This window comes from Crocodylus siamensis, chromosome 12 (assembly GCF_052110815.1).
Source record: "Crocodylus siamensis isolate JL-2025a chromosome 12, ASM5211081v1, whole genome shotgun sequence".
Lineage (NCBI taxonomy): Eukaryota > Metazoa > Chordata > Crocodylia > Crocodylidae > Crocodylus > Crocodylus siamensis.
This window is the reverse complement of record NC_143406.1, coordinates 11,617,825-11,635,295: the sequence shown is the minus strand read 5'-3', so window position 1 is coordinate 11,635,295 and position 17,471 is coordinate 11,617,825. Positions and strand designations below refer to the sequence as shown.

The following is a 17,471-nucleotide window of genomic DNA, read 5'->3' as shown; positions in this document are numbered from 1 at the left end:
TTGCTGGTTCTGATCCGATGACTATGGTGACAGCAAGTGTGCTAGTATGGGTCCAGCTACCCACATTTTGGCTACTCTCCCATCTGTCGTGGGGCCAGGAGTGAGTGAGTTCCTCCTCCCTTACTGCCATTTCAGCGGGGACACAATCCAACTAGCACCTCTGAATCAAAGCACAAACCTGGTTTGCCCATCTCACTGCGCCGGCACTGAGAAAGGTTCCCAAAGGACACAGGTAGAAACTAAGTCGCCTGGTTTTTCAATGAGAGGCAGGACCTAGCTGTTGTCTGCATTTTTTAACAGCCTACCCCAGTGTCCTTTCACGCTTTCCCATGGCTCCCTGGATTCACCCTATCTGTCCCCAGCATCTAAACTGTCTCCAAGTGCCGAACACAAGACACCAAAGTGCTGATATGGAGCAGAAACTGAAGACATGGCATTTTTTGCAGCTACTCGACACAGGGCCAGTTCAGCCCAGGCAGCCAAAACAGGTGTAGGCCCTTCTCTGATGGGGAAGCCAAAGCTGACTTGTGGAACATGAGCTGTTTAGTGCCCGGCACGTGGCATTACCTCATCTAGTAATTCTACCCACCGAGTCCCGAGAATCAAGTCCCCCAATCACACACCCTTTCCAAATCCAACAAGACAGGAGCGATCACTAGTGAGGTATGTCCTATTATCTCATTGCAGAGATGCAACTTTTCCTTCTCTGCTCTTTCCCAGGGTTGTTTTCTCCAGGGGACTGGGGAAGAATAATTTGCATTTCCACCCAGTAATACTAAATCGATGCAACGCTAAACCAAAAGTCCTTTGGGAATGAGAGTATCACATGTAGAAGCGTGGGGAGACAGTTTAGGGCAGATATTCCAGGGCATATTTTTCTGAGCTAACTTTCAATGGAAAAGGAAAAAAACATACCATTTCAATGCTAAATGCAGGACTGGAAGTCAGAAGCCTCAGTTTGACTGCATGAATTAGGCCCACTCTCTTAGCACCAGCTCCTGAGTTTCCCCAACTAAAATAACAGTACTGGATACTTCAAGGTACTGTAGTACTGGGTGCTTCTTTGTTATAGAGAAACATTGAAATGACCCCGTTTGGAAAACAGCATTACAGACATGATGCTGACAAAACATCCCTCTGTCTCTGCGTCTTATGTCTGTATATGGTCCCTCATCACTGTAGGTGGTCAACACTAAGCAGGGGAGACTATTAGCTTCCTCTTTTATGAGATGAGAGGGGAGGCTGCTATGTGATTAGGGGTATCAAACTGACCCTCCCTGACTGTTCTCAACAGGCTGTGAGGACGTGAGTCAGAGCAGTGGCTGTCATGAACCCCACGGGAAAGAAACAGCTGGACTGCCTTCCTGCGCCAGCCTGGGCACCCGCCTCGTGCTGGCCGTGAGAAGGGACCCTCCTGGCCGCCCCCACAGCTCTGACTGGCAGGGATTCCTACAAAGTCATTTTACGACCGCTTCCAATTCAGCCTGCGGATGGGATTTCTGCTCCCCGACCTTCACGCGATTCCTGGACCCGCTGAACCAGAAGGGTGCTTCCTTACCACAAAAATGCAAGTACTAAGCAGGGACCTGCAGCAGTGCCGGCTCTTGCAACACCAGAAGGGAAGAAGATCAAAACACCGCCTTCATTTCCCACTGAAACTACTCCCACACATGCACACAGGGATCCAGAGGCTTACTAGAGATGCGGGGCGGCTGCTCCCAGTCCAGGCCCCCTGCCCCCCGTCTCCGCTGGGGCCGAGCCGGCGGGCAAGGCAGGGGCGCTGGCAGCGCCGTGCCAAGCGGAGGCTGCCCACCGCTCCGGCCCAGAGCCGGCGCCGGGCGGGACGGGGGCAGGGGCGTGCGACGGGCTCCCCCAGCCCCTGCCCCGCCCCCGCGGGTCTGTGCCGCGGCCTGGCCGCGGGGGCACTGACCTGCCGCCGGGCTCCGTCCCCGCCGGGCACCGCAGGCTCCGTCCCCGCCGGGCACCGCAGGCTGCGCTCGCAGGGGGCCGGGCCCTGGCCTCCGCCGGCCGGCCGCGCAGGGCTGCGGCACACGCCCGCGCGGACTTGCCCGGCCCCCGCATCGCCCCGCGAGCCAGCCAAGGGCAGCGGCGGCGGCCGACGGGCGCGGGAGCCACCCCATGGGCAGGGCTCTCGGGCTTCCCCTGCCCCTCCTTCGCCGCCCTGGGCGACACCCCCCGTAACACAAGGGCTGCCTCCTAGGTGAGGCTGCAGGGCTACGAGACAGCGGGGACGCCGCGCTCTCGGACGGATGCCAGATGGACAACGAGTCCCCTCCCTCTGGAGGTCTAAGCATCCTCGGGGGACCACACATCTCCTTGCTGGGCGGCTCGAGCTGTGCTGCTGCCCCGACTGCCCCTTGGGCAGGCCGTTTGCTCGCTGCTTGCAGGGGTTTTCCTTTGGGGAAAGCGCGCTGCCCGGCTAGTCTCTCCCCGCAGCTCGCAAGAGCCGGATCTGCACTTTATGATGGTTTCACAACTGCCCAAGTCTTTCTGTGCCATCAGACTGGGACTGGAGCTTTCCTCAGGTTGCCACTTCGATTCCAGCTTATTACACAGCAGACAGATGCAAGCCAGGCACCCCTAAATGCTCAGAAATCACAACCTAAATACCCCAGACTTTGACGTTTTTAATATTTTGGGTCGCCTGGGGTTCTCCTTCTCTTTCCTCAGCCAGCGGAAGAGACTCAGGGTTTGTCCTGAAACTCTGCCTCTGCCCTATGACTAAAAAATTCTCAGTCTGAATCTTTCCGGCAGCTGAATGTTGCTATGGGCAAAAACCAGGCTGTAATGGCCCTGCGTATTTCTGTGCTGCTCTTTGCACGTCCTCTAGGTTGTCAAGGCCCACAAGCACTGGTCACTGGAGCGATTCTTTCAGTGGCCACATTTTTATGTTCCTCCAAGTACCCAATGAAACACTTGCCACGATGGACAGTCTGTCCCCTCATTCTCATATATTTCTGTCTCCTTTCCTGGCTACCTCTACCTGGAGAGGAAGAGTAACAAAGCTCTGACAGACCTTGGTATCAGTTATACTTTCATGCCATTTTTAAATCCCTCGTATTTTTTTCTGGGGCTCTCAAAAGGCATTTAGAGGTCTGTCTTTGCCTTTGGTGGATTCCAGTTTTCAAGCTTATCAGTTAAAAATGAAAATAACATGTGAGATGCAGAGCAGTCAGTTGCTTTTTTATGACCACATCATATTTAAACTGGTGAAGGGAGCAGCTGCCATGTCAATCTGTGACACCTGTGACCAGGTGAAAAGCTGGCCCTGCAGACAGGGCACTGAGCCATACACCCAGAGTCCTGCCTTACAAAAAGTTACCAAAACCAGAGGACAATTAGGTAGCTCTTCTGGCAAACAGCAAGAAACTGAAAAACTGTGGGGAGGAAATCACTGTATTCCAGGAGCTGAAGATTTAAGCAAAAAAAACCCAAAACCCAAAATCAAGTGATGCACAAGGATATCATGAGATGGCAACACTGAGCACTGCCAGTCACAGCAGGTACTCCACAGGTCCCTTGTTGGCAGTCTCAGCAGAGATACCTTAAACTGAAAAGGACAAAGACACTGAACCCCGTCTGACCCCCAAGACATTGTCTTTTTAGGGAAAAGAAAGGACATGCCATTATACGCCTGTTCAGAGGACAGAACCATTCCCTCAAGGACGACAAATCCAGCAGTGTTTGCCAGATGCTAAACTTCACACAAGTGAGAGTCACCTTCTGTGTGCCAAGTCCTGAGGCTGCAGTTTAAAAGGGAAGGACAAAAGTTTGTGAGGGCGTTTATAAAAAGCAAAAAAGTAGAGGTGCACCGATGAAAGATTTTCTTGGCTGATACCAATAGCCAATTTACAGGAATGCAGCCGAGCTGCTCTCCAGGGAGCATGGAGAGCAGCGTCCTGCAGGTAAGTCTGTGGAGGGGAAGAGGAGTGAGTGGGGAGCAGATCATGGTGAGGGAGGGAGTGGGTGAGAGGCAGGGGCTGGGAGCCTGAGGCCAGGAGCAGGACAGAGCCATGGATGGCTCATCCAAGGGATCAGCATCCCGGTGCTTAAAAAGGGTAGTGAGGTTGCTTGAACTAAAGCTCATCGAACAAGCTTTAGTTCAAGTGCTGCCACCACCATTTTTAAGCACCGGGATGCTTTTGGGAGAAGAGCCAAGCTGGGCAAGAGCAGATGTGGGCTGTCCGCTGTGGGGTCAGGGCTCTCTGCCCTGCAAGCTGTGCGCTAGCAGCACTTCCCCTACCCATCCTGTAGTGGGAGGCACAGCTCACTGCCGCAGAGTGGGCAGGGGACACGGGGCCACTGCATGGCTCCCACAGCAAAGGCAGCAAGGCAGAGAGCCCTGAGCCCACAACGGGCAGCCTGCCTCTGCCTTCACCCCACTTGGCTCCCCTCCTAAAAGTGACCTGGCACTCAGAAATGGTGGTGGCAGTGCTTAAACTAGAACTAAAGCTTATCAAATAAGTTCAAGCGCCCCAGCCACCATTTTTAAATGCCAGGATGCTGATCCCCTGGACGAGCCACCCATGGCTCCATCCTGCTCCTTGCCCTGGCCCTGGGGTCCCATTCACTGCCCTGCCCCAGCCCCAGCCCCCACCCTCACCCCCACCCTACTCCCCCCCTCACCGTGTGGGCCTCAATCTGCCCCCCTCCCCACACCCTTTCCCCTCCACAGACTTACCTGCAGGGCACTGCTCTCTACATTGTGCAGATGCATTCCTGGCTGCATGCATGCTGTGGCTGCGCTCATGCATGCGGCGTCTGGGGGCCCTGGCCAGAAGGTATGTTATATTTATCATACATTATCAGCTACATTGGCCAAAAAAAGCCGATAGCCATTAATGTTAATTTTCCTTATATCGGTGATGATCTGATATGGCACTGATATATTAGTGCACCTCTACAAAATAGCAAGCCCCAACAAAGGCCTGAAGCTCATAGCCCCACATACATCCCCTCTGCTCTGAGCAAGGAAAGGAACTGGTTTCATAAGATATGTTGCTGCATAACCCTAATTGCACTACTGTCATTATGGGAAGGTGAGATGTGAAAAATTTGTGGGGAAAGAGGAAAGGCAATGATACCATTTAGGCTGGGAATTAGGAAGAAGGAAGCACTGGTGTCTCTTGGTTTGAGCTGGGAAGCAGTGTAAACCCTGGTTTCCCAAATCTGAGTGCATGGAGTCTGGAGCTGGTTCATGTGCATTCAAATCCACAACAAGTGGACAGAGCAAGACTTAAGGATGACAAGTCTTCCCGATTCCAATGAAGCTTCTTCTTTAGCATCTTCACAGAACATCTGCCCAGACTGCCAGGAGACCCTGAATAAGTCACTTAGCTCCTTCAAACTAGCTGCTCACACAAATAGGCCAGCCTATCTGTAGAATAAAGAACACTCCCACACGCCAACCTCAAAGGAGCCTCTGGTGAAGGGGGCAGACTAGTGTTTTCTACTTCCTGAAAAAGCCCACGCTGTTTGCCTACAGTTGCTCTAGAGTTGTGGAAATAATGTATATGATGAGTTCAGGGCACAAATTCACATACCTCTTTCCCTTCCCTCAGCAGATGCTGACCCCTGAGTCAATATAACATCTAGTACGGTCCTAGCAACCCGGAAGCCCACCGTTCCCCCTCACCAGCCTCAACACGCATGCCACTCCAGCAGTCAATACCATCAAAATAACTGGGTGTTGAGTGGGTGCACAATAAGGATCCATGCTTTTATTGGCTGCTACGCTCTCTGCTATTAACATGATGAACAGTGTGTGAGCTTTGCTTCACTTATCAATTTACCATAAATGGGTTCTTTGGCTTTTTCACCCCTCCCACCCCTTCCCTATCTGGTCTTCTCTGCAGCACCTTTTTCTCTGACTAAGCTGCTCTTCTTATTAGGCTCCAAACCTTCTCCCCCTCTAGGATTGTAAAAACTCACACTGATTCCAGTGGTACCAGGATCAAAACTTTTACATCGCCTACTCCTGATCTCACAGCATCTCCTGCTTTCAGGTCAGTCCTCTCACTCCAGTTCCGAACCAAGTTCCTTTCCTTATCTTTCTCCAGCATCCCTCTCCTACCAAATCTACCAGCAACAATATTTTCACACTTCTCTTTTACCCACTGTGCATCAATCCATGCAAGCAAGGATCCACCAAGCAGGGATTTTGGTATGTGTAACATGTTGTGAAAGTACGTTACACATAGACTATGTTGCTGTGAAGATATAATTATTATTTGCACAGCAACACCATTGCATCATTCATCAGGACTGAAATGGAAGGAAGAGAGGCCTGTAATTAACATGTCAATCATTTGCCACATAAATAATTAGCAATTTATACCCAGGGTGATCTAAAAATTCCTCTTCATTAGCATCAACCAACAGCTGATTTTGCAGGGACTCCTTTTTCTCTATTTTATCCAAATGCAGGCCTAACAGCCACCATGACTCACAGGACCCATGTAAGATATAAACTAACATTTAATGGAAAGCCATGTATGGATAGCAGTTGAAGCTAGGTCATGATCATATATGGAATTTGCAATAAGTGTTTCCAAAAGTGAAAGCCTTCCCTGTAAATCAAATCCTCAGACATGTGCTTCACTCAAAGCCCAAGCTGAGACAGGACCTTTCTGAGCACAAATCTTCCAGCATTTTATCTGCACAAGACCATATTATTGAGCTTCACCACTTACTGAAAACTTGTTTGTTTGCTCAGATTTGGGGGAAGTCTCTGGGTTCAGGTTCAGACTCTGGATGAGGCAAAAGACATACTATGCTCTTTTTTAGAAAGGATTTTTTTTTTGTTTTTCCACATGGGGTTGTATTTACTACTGAGCAGGGATTCCCCCGTCCCCTCTGCCTTACACAGACACCTCTCAGCATTAGCTAGCAGACCACATAATGGTTACAGTCCACGCTGTGGGAGACAGGACAAAGGCAGACAGGACAGTGTCGGCTTAGAGCTTTTTGGAGAAAATCAACAGGTCCCTCATTCCTTCCCTGAAAAACATGGCTTAAGAAGAGCTTGAACTAATGAGAGGCTTTTGTTTTGTTTGATGGGCTGATAAATGCTAACAACATGGGGTTTCTTTACAGTACTGGACTTTTTTCATTATAAAATCCAAAGATTTGGGTTCTATCTGAATGCCTCAACAGGGGAAAAGGAATCCCAGCCTTGCCTCTATGCTTGGTTTTCCCCCATTCTAAAGACACCTGGGAAAACCTGGAGCCAGAAACACCAGTTTTGTTTCTCATTTTCCAGACTTATTTCACAGTTCTCTCTTCTCACCCACAAAGATGCATCCTGAGAGCAAGGCCTTGTTTATCATCCTGGCCCCGGTCCTACCAAGACTCATGCACATGCTGAACTTTAGTCCCTGAAAGCAACAGGATTACTCATTACAAGAGTGCTTGTCCTGAATAGTGAGACATACAAAAATATTTGTGAGGACATGGCCTAGGTTCATCGCTTGTTGATCAGGGGAGTTCTTCAGTATTCTCTCAAGTCCATACCAAGGAGCAGTCTGACAGTTTTGTCCCCACCAGAAACAAAGCATGTGAACAGTAGGGCTGTGCAAAGCTTTGGCTGCTAATTTGATTTGGACGAGATTTAGCCCAATTCAGTGGCCGAATCTCCAAATCCGAACTGAATCAGAGGACCAATTCAAAGGTCCAAATTGATTTGGAAAAGATTCAGAGAGCTTAGGTGATTCAGGCAGTCCCTGCCCGCTGCAGCAGGGAACTGGACCCAGACTCCGAGCTGATAGGTAGAGGGCAAGGAAGGGGAGGCTGGAGGAGGGGACCATGGGGGGGACCCCTGTCAGGCCCCATCCCCTGCCTGCTCCCCAGCCTCCTTGAGCACCCCTTGACCCCCGCCCGCTCCCCTGCCCACTCCAGCTCCTGGCCCTTCAAAAAAAACAAAAACAAAAACAAAATAAGCCCCAAACTCACCGGCTGCTGCAGTGGCCTCAGGGCTTCTGGGGACTTGTGCAGAGCCCCCATGCAGCACAGGGCAGTGTGGGGAGCAGGGATTGCCCCCTCGCCAAGCAGGAGCCAGCGAGTTGGGGCTTTTTTTCGTTTTTTTGTTTTGTTTTGTTTTAAAGAGCCGGGAGCTAGGGCACGCGGAGCAGCCATTGAGAGCGGGCAGGGGATAGGGCCTGTGCGATTCGGAGATTTGGCTGATTCGGCAGCAACTGAATCTCCAAATCAGATTTGGCTGAATTGATTTGGGACAGTGATTCGAATCACCGAATCGAATCACTGTCCCACATCGGCTGAATCCAAATCCAAAGTGAATACGAGCTGCTTTGCACAGGCCTACTTGACAGTGCTTGGGCACAATAGGAAAGGCCAGCTTCATGCTTCAAGAAAAAAGCAAAGGAAGCCATGGACGCAGACATAGTTGCCAATGTCTTGCAAGAGGGAAAATATCCTTCTTCACCTCAAATATGGTGATTAGTTCCAGGCTTTCTTGCTGCCTAGCATCAACAGGTCCTGGAATTTCAGAAGTATCTAGACAGAGTAAGTTTTTGGCCAGTCAAACACCTAATCCCCTTCTGAACCCACGCAAGGGATCTTCACTATCTGCACAGGGGGTAGCTCTCCCAAAATCATTCTGGACAACTAGAAGATGATCCTTTCATTTTCTACTCGCCTGATGATGCCCCTAAGTCCTAGAGTCTGACTGGCAATGCAAGGGAGGCAATAGCGATGGGCAGCAAGCATGCTATAGCGTTTGCTGAGGTTTGTGGCATTATTTCCTTGAAGGGAGAAAGATGCTGCATCAGGGGTGGGCAAAATGTGGCCCAGGGGCCAGATGTGGCCCTCCAGGCCATTCTATCTGGCCTGCTGGGCCCCTAAAAATTTAGAAAATTAATATTAATCTACCCTGTGCTGCCTGTCACATGACCCTTAATGGCTTGCCAAAACTCAGAAAGTGGCCCTCTGCCCAAAATAATTGCCCACCCCTATGCTGCATGGACACCCCTGCAGATGCAGACTATGCCTATGAAATGTAGCCTTGGCCCCATTCCATTAAAATCACCACCAATGCCAACACTCCTGAAGCCCAGCATGGTCACCTCTACAATCTGGGGAATTTAGTCTCCAAAGACTGTCACAAGGATAGTCAGAGACAAACTGGTACCTTTCATAGTTTCAACCTTGTTCCTAAACCTACAGGGCTGTCACAACAGATGGAAAGAAAAGCACCATAAAACTGGGGCTTTCAAGCCTCCTTGCAGCTGGTCCTAGAAGAATGAGTCTCATTCCAACCCTTACAAACTCATCCATTAGGGTTGTAGATCATTTTTCTTAGCCACTAGCAGATGGCTAGGTTACCACTGGGTTTGAACTGTCCACTGAGAAGCCAACTGCCCGTTATTCCATTGCCGAGCCAACAGTGCCTTTCTACCCCAATCTGAAGGAGAGACTTTAGCTGTGCTGCTTATGTCAGTTGTGAGGATGATTTTCCCACATCATGATAATTTCTGCTTGGCCTAAATTGTACCAATTGGCATTCATGGCACAAAGTGAAAAAGGAGAGAGGATGTCATTTCTTTGAGTTAAATATCAGTATCAGCCTGGAACAAAGCCAGGTCTCAGATGACAAATTATACCCAGCAGCAAAAGTTTAGAAACAGTACAGAAGTCCCTTTTTTTTTCGTTTGGAATATGGATAAAAATGGAACAAGGACAGACGCTTTCTATGTCAGTTGTAAACAGGTTGGCTTGTTTACATACCCTATTCCTCACTTGCTCCTAGGGAAAGTATATTTAACTCTGTTACATAAAGAGAATAAAGCGGGTGATTAATATGCCTTTGCTCAAGGATTAATGTCTTGTCATTCCAGCTTGGTTATAATTGTTCAGTATAAAGCAGTCACCTGCCCCTCCCAAAGTACTAGGACACTCAGTGAAGAAATGCTAAAAATAACCTGCTAGGCGTTATGTGGAAAGACAGCCCACGCTGGCTGTATTTCACTGTGGTGATCACCCTGTGTCCTTGAAAAATGCCATCCCATTGATCCTTCCTGTCTAAATTGACTTTCACATACATCTTATGCTGGATATGTTCTAGTGCTGAGCCGCTGTGCTGGGTGAGAGACCACTCTTGCCCCTACAAAGGCAGAAAAGAGGAGCTATAGGAAGGTTGTAATGGTGGAACGCCCCTGTCTTCTGGCATTTTCCAAGCAACAGATCAACTGCATCAGATGAGCCTTTCTTAGAAATGCGACCCTCTTGTCAGGTTTGTCTGAAGCTGGCTAACAGGCTCAGAGGAGTGCCCAAAGTTGGGGAAGTGAAGACAGTTCTGATGCCTTGTGAGTGCATCTACATATTCCCCTTTGTTACTGCACCATCATTTCAGGCTTCCTTTTGTAAGTCCTAAATGACGGTGCAGTAATAGCCCATACTGCACCGTGCTGGCAGCACACATTTTTTTTTTGCCGCTACGTCACTGTAGCAGTGCACTATACTGAGGGAGTCCATTGCTATGGAGATGTAGCGTCTTGTGTAGATGCACCCAGTGAGTTTCAAGAGGAAGTTATGTAATTGTGATGTGGTAGCACTGAGAAACACCAACTGAGACTAGAGTGCTTTACATGCACACAAGACATGGACTAGTTACGAGGTGGGTGGGGCAAGTGAATCAGCAGTATGTCAGCTTCACCTGTGCACTCTCTTACCGGTTTTTCCCTAGAGGGCCAAGTCACTACAGTTTGCATTTAGTGTGGGATAAGATCACATGTATGGGTGATCTCATGGAACAACCTACCCTGTAGAGCCCCAATCTCCTTTACATCACTGGTGGGGGGGTAACTGACACCCCTGTCCATAAGAGACCACCCCTGCCCTGAAGAGCCTACAGTCTTAATTTAAAAAAGGGTGCTCTGCTGCCCCTGTTTTAATGGAGAATGTCCAAGGAAGCCTGCAGAAGAGTCAAGGAAGCAAAGAGTCCCACTCTAGTCACAGAAGCACAAAACCATGCATCCCTCTTGCTTTCCGCCAGTTCAGAAAAAAAGAAAGAATAGCATTCTAGTGAAGCAAAGGGAAAATGCTGCAGCCTCAGAGCCCTTTGAGCTTTGCAGGAGATATGGGTGGGAAACATCCATGTTTTGGGTTTGACTGTGTGCATGCTTGGAGGTAAGCCACCAAGCTGTAAAAAATTATGAAGCAGGAACAGTCCACATGCAATTTGCTCCACGGCTCAATAGACAAACCCCCTTTGATCTGAAGGGACTCTATCATCTTAGAAAGAAGGCATTATTTAATACTGGCAGAGTAAACCATTCTGATGCACTGGCCATTCTCCCAGCACACCCCCAAAACCTAACACAGCTGGGTGTTTTATATCAAATGCATGCGTTAAAGCAGGGAGTCAGGTTCTTGTTTTATTCTTTCCATGTCACACAAAACTCTCCCATCTTCAGTGATAAATGGAGGAAGATCATAGACCAGATTTGGAACTTTGAACACAAACTGCTGCAAGTGTCAGGGTCATCACAACCAACTGCCCAAATCAGAGCCACCTCCCTTGTGCATTTTTATCTACAGAGCAGATGCAAAAGCCAAAAGCTCTGTCCTGTCCCCAGAAGATGTCTTCCTTCTTCAAATAAAGTCACATAACAACAGCTGAGTTGATTTCAGCCACCACCTCAGTACCATGGCTTTGGCCTTGAACCCTAAACCCCTAAAACTACTTCAACTACAACCTCCATCATCTCATCTGCAATAGCAGTATGTGCACATGAACAAAAATAAATGACAAACCTCTCACAAAAAACAAACCACATTTCCAGAAGCCAGCTCTCACCTGCATAGCCTCAGCACAGATCAGTTTGGTGGCCACGTTCTACCCTCTAAGAATGGGTCTTCACCAAGGAAACGCTGCCAGTATAATAAAAGGAGCAGCAGGTACTACTAGCCAGTATACTGTCTATCTGTAGAAAAGCAGAAAGAAAAGGAGTCTTAGCAAGTCACATCAAACTTCTCTTTCCTCCAGCCAATAATGTTGCCCTACTATGCACGTACAGACAACCCTTTGGAAAACAACTGTCTTTCACCAGATAAACCATAAATAATAGGGCAGTGCAAAATTTCACCAGCAGTTTTGTTTTGATGCTTGAAACAGCAAAATCGAAATGAAACTGAGAGCTTCGAAACTGCCACAAAACAAAATGAGGCAAGTTGAAATATTTCAAAATTTTCAAAATGTTTTGAAACTCAAACTGGGCTTGCCTGCAGGGAAGCAGAAACTAAAGTAAAGAGGAGGGGGAAGAGTGGGAAAGGACTGCTCTCATTATTGACTGAGTAGGCTGGCCAGTGACTGTCGTCCTTCCCTGAGGTCCCCTCCAAACCCAGTGCTCTGGGGGAGAGATGGAAAAACTGCATAAAAGGCAGCGTTGTTTGAACTGCCCTGCTTTCTGCCTTGGTGTCAGCTGAGTGCGGGCACACCTTAACACACACAGTGTCACCCCCCCATGTCACGAGTTTTGCCTGTCAGCAGCTAGAGGTGCAAGGCCCCAGAACCCAGACTGAGGAAACAAAACAGAACGGCAGTTTCGAATTGAAACGAAATTCGAAACGAAACGCTGTTCCGTCGAAACACAAGTTGAAATGGAATGGTGTCGTTTCGCACAGCCTTAATAAATAACCACGCTGGTTTCAGCGTGACAAACAGATTTAGTTGCACCCTGATCAGAGGCCATGTTAGTCCTGAACAGTAGCTGCTTGAAACTGAGGTTTATTGGACACCAAATAGTTTAATCTTGTAAAACTTTTAATGGTCTCAACTGGCTTCTCCTGCCTACAGGAAACTTCTGGCTGCAAATTGATGGTGCCAGTACACAGCTGCCCTCTGAAAAATTAAGCGTGATTATTAGTAAAAGACCAGGCTGAGTGTTCAATGGACCTCTCCATTATTATGCCCCCTAAGATAATTGCTCACAAGCCCATGAATTTCCCTCTGGTCCTTGGTGAACTCTTTTGCCTCCAAGAGCAAGAAAACCCCACTAGCAGCTTCAGTAACGTGGTGTAATTACATTTGACAGTTTGCAGATTACAGCCTAGAATGTTAAAGGGCTCAGTCATTGTCGCTGATCAGAACTGAGTCTTTGTCAATACAAGAGGCCAGCACCAAGCTCCAGTCAGATTTCAGTACCATGAAACGGAGAAAAACACCACTACTACTCCCCGGTGGGGATGGTTTAAGAACAGATCGATTATTTGACAGGGTCTGATGTAATTAGGATGATTGTTTGGTGGTCTCACAGTGGGATGAGAGCTCCAGCATCACTACTCAAGAACTTAATGGAAATTTCTGACATGATACAAGTCAGAGGAAATAAATGCAAGTCTTAAGACCCAGACACAGAGATATTAAGGTGCCTTAATTCCTATCATAATTAATGGGATTTGATTTCACAGGAGACAAGCACCTTTGTGGGTCTGGGCCTAAAAGGCCCAAAGCCTGCTTCGCCATTGCCTTGCACTTCTTGTCATGGTTTCTTACACTAAGCAAGTGGAGAAAACTACCAACTCAGTGCTTTGCCCCAAGCTAGACCTCTGTAACGGGTGCACAACGTGCAGAGAAGTAGAGAATTAGACTCCTAGCTGTCTGCAGATATTTCAAATCTAGCATACTGTGAAGCATATCTTCTATAAAGACTGTTGATTTGCTGCTGTCCAGGTCTTAACTTTTTGAGTTATCTCATGGTGTGGATGCCTTCCTGGATAAAGGTCTTTTCATGACTTTACAGCATGCTGAAAAAGGCCATACAGAGAATCGAAGTACATGCCAGGTTACAAACATCATAAACAAGATCCAAAAAAAATATGGAGCTATAGATTTGAGCATTGGATCTGAATGCTTAAAGATGCCTTTGCTGCCAAGTTAATTCAGGTGCTTATTTAGGGGTTGCCTCTAACCTTCCTACTCAACACAAAACAATCATATTTGGAGGTGCATTCAACCTGAACTAGTTGGCTTGTCTGGGAGTTACAAGAGAAAGATTGCTTGGATAAGCTTTGTTCTCACTGAAAAGTGGTTGGATTAAGCCTCTGAAGTACTGATAATCCTTCATCAATTTACCGTAGCTTCCTTGCACCCCCTAAAGAGGCAAGTTCTCCCACAAGATGCAGGGAATCAGGGGGCTCATTTTAACACAACCTCGAAAACCATGGGGTATGTCCCCAGAAATCCAAGTGAGACTCGTATGCAAAAGCAACACCAGTAAGGACACAGGGAGTTGAGGACAGCTTTGCAGAGTGGATGAGCATCCTGCAGAAAAAACATGCTGTAGTGCAGCCACTGGAGAACACCAGACGTTATCACCACTCTGGCTACTGCTCTTGGTCGCCAATATGAAAAGCAGGTGCCATTGCCTCCCTGGCACAGAGCACAGGCTCTGCAGGATCTCAGACCAACCTTTATCACCTGCCCTGCCAGATGTCAGATTCGTCTTCAAGCTGTCAGAAAGGTCACCATTAAATTCTTGTTGATTTCCAACCTGGATCTTGCCTTTTCTATGCCGCAAGAGCAGATCGAGATATTGAAGCCTAATCTGTCCTGACATGCCTGGAGCCAGGGAAGCCAGCTGCAAAAAAAGCAGGAGTGAGCTTCACTGTGAATTGTTGCTTTCCCCTCCAGTGCTGAAAAAGGGGGCTTGGGGATCAGGTTTAACAACTGACTTACTAGGTAGGAACAACCACAGATACCTACGTATATTTGTGAACAGTTCCCCACTGACTTCCCTCTCAGGTCACGGTCCAAGGAAGAAGATGCATTTGGCAAAAGCTGCCAATGCTGGCATGCATCAGAAAGGGTGCCCTTTTCCCCCAAGCAAACCCAGAACACAATGAGCCGCTGCACAGTGAAGAAGAAAGCTGGCACATGTGCCAGGTTCTGTACATGGCAGCAGCAGGAGAACGGGGTGCTGTGCCTTCAATTCACTTAAACAAAGATGCCTGAGCACAGGAGATCCACTGAGCTCTAAAAAACCCACTAAAATACATGCAAATGCATAGAAACCACAGCGACTGCCCACCAATAAACCAACTATAGCACAGTTTGACACATCCCCTCCCCTCCCTGAGTCCCTGAGCACTGGGTGGGTCACAGAGAAGGAAATGTTTTGGAGCATTGCATAAAATGGGAATAGTTATTCATAGAAACAAAGTTGCTGGCAGTGACACTAAGGGACAGCTAGGGAAGCTATGGCTCATATTGCAGTAACACTGAAACTGTTGCTTATTGAGATCAGGGCTCCACTGTGTCGGGCACTGTACATACAATACGAAACAGTCCCCAGGGCAGTTGAATTAGGCAGGACACAAACAGGGGTGATGTGACTTGCCCAGCAGCACACAGGAAATCAGTGACAGAGCTGGGTCACTTGACTTACTGTGCCCCAGTTATAGGATCACGTAGCCTCAAAAAAGCACTCTGAGCATGAAAGGACATGGATGGACCCCCCAGCTTCCCAATATGCTGGAACATGGCAGGGACGCTGCCAGCTCTTACTCAAAGCTGCTTGCCCACAGGCCTTCAGAGTCCAATCACCAACATGTGACATCACGCCAGCCCCCACGTTACAACATATCCAGTCAAGGAGTCCCTTCCGCAGTCACCCATCTACAGCGCGGAGCTAGACAAGTGGGGTAGCCGCTACAACCATTTACTACTGCTTTACTATTGAAGCCTGCAGGGGAGAAGGGTCGTATAAAGAAACATTCTCTGTTTTCTTTTCATGGCCCTTCCAGAAGGTGACAGAGTCCCAAGGGCCATTAAGCAGATGCTGAGAACCAAGGGTACCCAGTCTGAGCCAGGTCAACTGCTTCTGTATTGATGGAGCGATCTGGAGGGACCTGGTCACAACGCCTAGCTAAGGAAAGACCAAGCTGAGTAACAGGGTTAAATCCAGCTCTGGCTCATCACTGCTGGACGTGCTGGGGAGTGGCCTGCTTCTGACAAGGCTGAATTTCACCATGATCGTCCATGAGTTCAGCATGGAGATCCCTTATCATCCTCTGCTGGAGCAGTCTGACACTGGGCACAGACAGACAGAACTGCAGTGACAGCAGAGGCGCTGACACCACCTGCAACCGCGGGGTTTTGTGGCTGGGAAGCCCTCCAGCGCAGGGTGCAGGGACACCCTCCAGCTTTCACACAGCTTCACGCGGGGTCAGCGCACGGGCGAGGTAGCTACATTTGTAGGCTGCGGGGTCCTGCGCCCGCTACAGTGTAACAGCCGCCCATCCGCCTTCCCCTTCCCAGCTGCTCACGAAGATGCACGGGAGCCCACACGCAGCCCGGCCCGGCCCAGCCCGCCCGCGGTGAGGCGGCGCCTCGGGTCAGGCTTCCCGCCGCGCAGCCGGCTGTTTGTCTCAGGCTCCAGCTGCACCTGCTTCCTCCGGGGCGGGCTCCGGCCCTCCCCTCACCGCGCTGAGGCGGCAGTGTGCGCCCGGCTGGCCGCACCGGGTGCCCCTTGCCGCCCCCGGCCCCGAGCAGGCCCTGCCCGTACCTGCCTCGGGGGTCCCCGGCGCTGCCCCGGCCGGCCGGCCGGCCCGCACCACCTGCCCGGGCCGCTCGGCCCCGACGGAGCCCGGCACAGGGCAGCCTCCGGGCGCGCCGCCTCTTCCCGGCGCGGGGCAGGCTGGGACCCGTAGTCCCGCCGCGTGCCCGGCCCGGGCGGTCGCGGAGCGATGATGCGCCGCCGCCGCCGGGCCCAGGTCTGAGCGGGCCCCCGTCGCCGCCCCAAGGGCCCCGCTGGGCGCCTCTTACCCGCCTCAGAGCCCCGCGGGACGTGCCGGCCGAAGGCGGGTTCAGACAGGCCACTCGCCCGCAACAGCAGCAGCCCAGCGGAGCCGGCATCCCCCGCCTGCGGCCACAGGCGCTTGGTTGGCGCCGAGAGCAGGAAACGAGGGCACGTGTCCGTCCCCAACAGCCCTGCCAAGCACTCGCGCTCGGAGACGCCCGCCGTCAGCAGTAGCTGGCCGAAGTCCCGCCAGCTAAATACAAACGGGAGCAAACGCCAGAAGGGGGGAGTGCTCTTTGCCTGTTTAGAAAAGCACAGTGGAGAAGAGAGAGAGAGGGTGAATCACAGGCTCAAATCCTGTGCCACCTGGAGAGCCACCAAAATGCTATTTCGCTGTCTAAAAGTGGCACTGGGGCCCAGTTACATACATTTTTAGATCCTGTTTCCCCCGGCACTGTGAAACTTGTCGTTCTCCAGCTGCTCGGAAGGACTCCGCTATGGGCATGGTTGCTTTGCTCAGGGGAGGCTCCAAGGGGTGCACTTGCACCCAGAGATGGCAGTGGCAGGGTGCGGTGCCGGTGGGGGAGGTGAGCAGCCAGACACCAAGCCAGCCCGGCTCTGCGGGGCCCCCCCCAAGCACAGGGCTTGGGGTAGTTGCCCCATTCGTGCCCCTCCAGGAAGGCCCTGCTTGCACCT

The 17,471-nt window shown here is 50.2% G+C and overlaps 1 protein-coding gene across 8 annotated transcripts in view; it reads right to left on the bottom strand.

Moving 5' to 3' along the window:
- The window catches only part of MIB2 (MIB E3 ubiquitin protein ligase 2), an 86,611-nt gene extending 69,505 nt beyond the window's left edge, over positions 1-17,106 (bottom strand). For 2 of the 8 annotated variants that reach the window (XM_090023762.1, XM_090023760.1), the window contains exons 1-2: positions 16,542-16,650; positions 11,834-11,960 (exon numbers count right to left, since the gene is read on the bottom strand). Coding sequence is in view for 2 of the 8 variants with exons in the window: in XM_090023758.1 (XP_089879884.1) it covers positions 1,931-2,082 (152 nt within the window). In the remaining 6 variants the exon portion in view is untranslated. Of the gene's footprint in view, positions 1-1,930; positions 2,106-11,833; positions 11,961-14,446; positions 14,464-16,541; positions 16,678-16,801 lie in introns of those variants that run through there. The other 6 variants (XM_090023758.1, XM_090023757.1, XM_090023761.1 and 3 more) reach the window with 5 other exon arrangements.
- Between the last annotated feature and the right edge of the window lie 365 nt (positions 17,107-17,471).